The 4426-nt window shown below is 31.2% G+C and overlaps 1 protein-coding gene across 1 annotated transcript; it reads left to right on the forward strand.

Annotated features, from left to right (window-relative positions):
- The first annotated feature begins 1522 nt into the window (after positions 1-1522).
- On the forward strand, positions 1523-1951 carry LOC140804554 (glutaredoxin-C9-like). Its single transcript, XM_073160600.1, has one exon. The coding sequence runs from the start codon at positions 1523-1525 to the stop codon at positions 1949-1951; it is 429 nt and encodes a 142-aa protein (XP_073016701.1).
- The last annotated feature ends 2475 nt before the right edge of the window (positions 1952-4426 follow it).

Below are 4426 nucleotides of genomic sequence, written 5' to 3' on the forward strand. Positions count from 1 at the left end.
AGATTTAAGTACAATCTAATTTTTTTTAAAGATATCACGGTGCAAATAACTCATAAAAGTTAATATCTAAAATACCTATTTAACTTTTACAGTGAATAAATGTAGATTTTCGATATTTCAAAGAGGTTTGGTGCAAATAACTCATAGAAGTGATAGATTTATTTTATCAATTCTTTTATTTAATAGAATTTAATTTTGAAAGTACGTTTAAAATATATTAAAAATAGTTTTAAATGTAAATATTGAATCAAAGTGAAACTTGTCTTATATTACACAGGTAACATATTAATTTAAATAATATATAAATTTTGAAATGATATTGATTAAACTTTTTTTTTTGAAAATCAACTCTCTTATTCCAATACGCTAAGAACAATAGGTTTTTTTAAAAAATATACCATGATCATTTTGCTAATTATTTTCATATTAATATCTCATATATATATATATATATATATATATATATATATATATATATATATTTTTTTATATATATTATGTTAAGTTCAAGCCACCCCACCTGAACTTTAATTTGTGGATCCGTCCATAAGACGTGTACTTGAGTGGCTTACATTTGGAAAGCTTATGGCTCACGTCTCAATGTGTGTAAACATCTTGAGTGTACTATGGATCAACGCCAAACAACGTTACCTTAGGACGACTACGAGCTTAAACGAATGTGTTCAATTTTCTCAAATTTGAGAGAAAGTAACGATTGTGAGATCCATGATAATTCTTCTTCCATGAGAAAGAAAAATGAGGTAGGATCAACGACTGAGTCCTTTTTTTTTTTAAGAAACACAAAGACTCCAGAGATCGTCTAATGAGTCAACTTTGTGCGACAGATTTATGATTCTGCTTGATCATGAAAATTGTTAATTTTTATATCCAAAATATTATTTTTCACTAGCTACAAAAGTATCATTGATTTTTATTTATTTTATGAAGAAATATTGTGTAACATATGTTGATTTTACAAAAGTATCATTGATTGTTATTTATTTTATGAATAAATATCGTGCAACATATACTGGTTTGAATGAAAAAATTATTTTTTGTCAAAAATAATATATTTCAATATATATATAGATTGATTCAATTCATATGACCATTACATATAATATTTAATTCTATATAAAAAAATATTTTCTAACCAAATTCTGGGCATCTGATTCAGTTTGGATAATGTTTTTATTGTTAATTTCTAATGTATTTAACATTTTTGGAAAGTTCTTTCTATATATTTATTTATCGAAAATATTAATATTAAAAATAAATAAATAAATAAATAAAAGCCTGACGAATAATCGAGTATTAGAAAGGCGTCACAGACGTCGCCACTTGTATGGAACTCGCGTGGAGCTACCACAGCCGACAACATAGTGGTGGGCCCACAACAGTAACCGTGACGTCCTAACTTCTGTCACAGCCGTTGACGTTAGAGTCTCCCATCATCTTCCCTTCCAATTCGTACTATATAATTTCCCTACAGCTCCTCGGTTATCCTCCCCCTTCCCTCACCATGCAGAAAGCCCTCCCATACAAAGATTGGTTCGCCGACACCACCGCCTCAGGAGGGAGACGTGGAGGCTCCTCCACTACTCCTGCAGGATTCAATGACGTCGACAGTGTCAGTAGGCTTGTTTCTGAGAACGCGGTGGTGGTGTTCGCTAGAAAAGATTGCTGCATGTGCCACGTGGTCAAGCTCCTTCTTCACGGCCATGGCGTCAACCCGACGGTTTTCGACGTTGACGAGGCTTACGAAGACGACGTGGTCAACGAATTGTCTAGGATCATCGGCGTCGATGGATCGGGGAACGCCACGAGGCCGCAGTTCCCGGCTGTTTTTGTGGGCGGAGAACTGTTCGGAGGACTGGAGAATGTGATGGGTGCTCATATATCCGGCGAATTGGTGCCCAGATTAAGAGAAGCTCGAGCTCTGTGGCTCTGACTTACTGGGTTCAAATCAATCAATGTCTCGAATTTTGGAACACAAATTATAGACAAATCTGATGTAGATCATGCAAACTCTCTTCGATTTGGTTTTGTACATAATCAGCTGAATTTTGGATTCAGATTTAGATTCGGTTTGATGATTTCTTCTTCACCAATTTCTTAATGTTTTAGTTAGATTGGATTGCTCGATAACTCTGAAATAAAGATCGATGTTGAGGCAGGTCCAAATTATCCAAAACTCTGATGGGGTTGGATCTTAGTCACAGGCATATTCTTGAATTTGACAAATTTTTTTTAGTGGCACACAATTGGTTTTTTTTTAATGAAATATAACCATATCATTAATGTTCTACGAAGTGTTTATAATTTTGATATATTGTACATTTATCGCAATAATAATGTGATATTCACGAATCTTTATCTGTGAGACGGATCAACACTGTCGATATTCACAATAAAAAGTAATAATCTTAGCATAAAAAATAATAATTTTTCATTGATAATCCAAACAAGAAATCCATCTCACAAAATATAACCCCTGAGACCGTCTCACACAAATTTTTATCTTTTGAATTTACTCAAAATTCCTATCTATTTTGTTCATTTCATGTCACCTTTATGGGTATAAAGAATAAAATTATTAAGTAGGCAGACAAGATTTTAAAACATCAACTTGTACCATAAAGGCATGATGTCATGTGAGACCGTCTCACGGATCTTAGTTTGTGAGATTGGTCAACTCTACCCATATTCACAATAAAAAGTAATACTATTAACATAAAAAATAATATTTTTTCATGCATGACCCAAATAAGAGATCCGTCTTACAAATACTACCCGTGAGACCGTCTCACACAAGTTTTTGCCATGTATAAATTGCTGGAGTTTAATATATAATATAATAATTGTAATGGCCATTTAACGAAACTTATGCATGGAAATAATTCCCAATTTGATCTTCAGTATTTTAGGTGATTCTTAATTCAGTATTTTTTTAGTGGCCCGAAATAGTTCCTAATATTTTAGATATTTGACCTATTTTAGTCTGAATTCTTATTTTATCTCTACTTTAAATTTTATTTACATCTCAATTTCAAATATTTTTTTAGTTCATCATATTTCTGTAAAATAAATTAAATTTTGACCAAAATGTTGACGAGCCGTGTATGTGGGATTTTGCAGACAGCTCCTCACTGTCTATTTTACATCACGCTTGCTGCGAAAATGATTCAATATTTTATATAAAATGTCTCCATTAGTCTATGGAATATGACCTTGTGATCACATGATATCATGAACAATAATCTTTTAATGTCATTTTTTTTGTGTGTAAGAGTTAATAATTTGTAGGAAATTGTTTTCTAACAAGATGTCTGCTCTCATATTATGAAAATAAATCAATGGTATTTTCACCTTATATCAAAGTGTTTTTCCTACACATTTGATTAGCTTTCTAGTTTCTTAATCTTTATGCATAAGATTAATATTCTTTTTGAGAAATCTAGTCCAGCTAGCTATTTGTATTTGAGGCAATTATTACTCCAATTTTTTGGGAAAGATTACATGTTTGACTATACAAATTTCGGCTCATGAGTCAATATAATCAACAAAGTACTCTATTTTATATTGTTCACATAACATTCTTACTTAGATGTATACCAAGAATGGATTCTTGGTTGTTGAATTTTGCACATCCGATATTTTTCCACGAATTCCAATCCTTTCTCGAGTCATTTACAATGTTTGTGTTTCTCGATAAACTCTAATCCAAGAACCAATTGGTCGGTTTTTTTCCATTAATTCCTTTGATATTAACCTCCGAATCCCCCAATGTTTATCATTTTTTAGTAGGTTCATATCATGCGGTGTTTCAAAATAGTATATGGTATTACAGAAAAATTAATTTATTTATCTTGTAATATCAAATATGATTTCGATTTCTCTCCATCATTTAGAACATCTAAGTTTTGTATTATTAAAAAGCTTTTTGGTGCCAGTTGGGTTTCCTGAGCATGTATTTTTCCCTACATATGACTTATTATTCTATCTCCTAGAAAATATAGGTTTTTTGGTTCCATATTGAGATTCTGATTTCTTTGTAAAATTAGTATGTCTTTGATCAAGATATTTGTTTCCTATATTTAGCGAAAATCAATTTTTTCTGGATAAATTCATGAGAAATTTTTTCAAATATTTTTGGTATTTAGATAAAATCATTTCTAATAAATGTTTTTGAATTATGTGTATTAAAAGAGTATAAGAAACCTGATACCTATCATCAACCTTTTTTCATTGAATTTTCGATGAATTGTCAAGGCTCAGGGAATATGCTCAAACCGGTATACATGAAACAAATCTTGACAATAATACACCATATTTTCAATATTCGCAGTTAATTCGATGGACCTTATTCTTTTTCTATCATTTTCTAGATAGTTGGTCGAAACGTGACATCATGCTCCACATCTCT

Source organism: Primulina eburnea, chromosome 11, assembly GCF_022965805.1.
Source record: "Primulina eburnea isolate SZY01 chromosome 11, ASM2296580v1, whole genome shotgun sequence".
Taxonomy (NCBI): domain Eukaryota; kingdom Viridiplantae; phylum Streptophyta; class Magnoliopsida; order Lamiales; family Gesneriaceae; genus Primulina; species Primulina eburnea.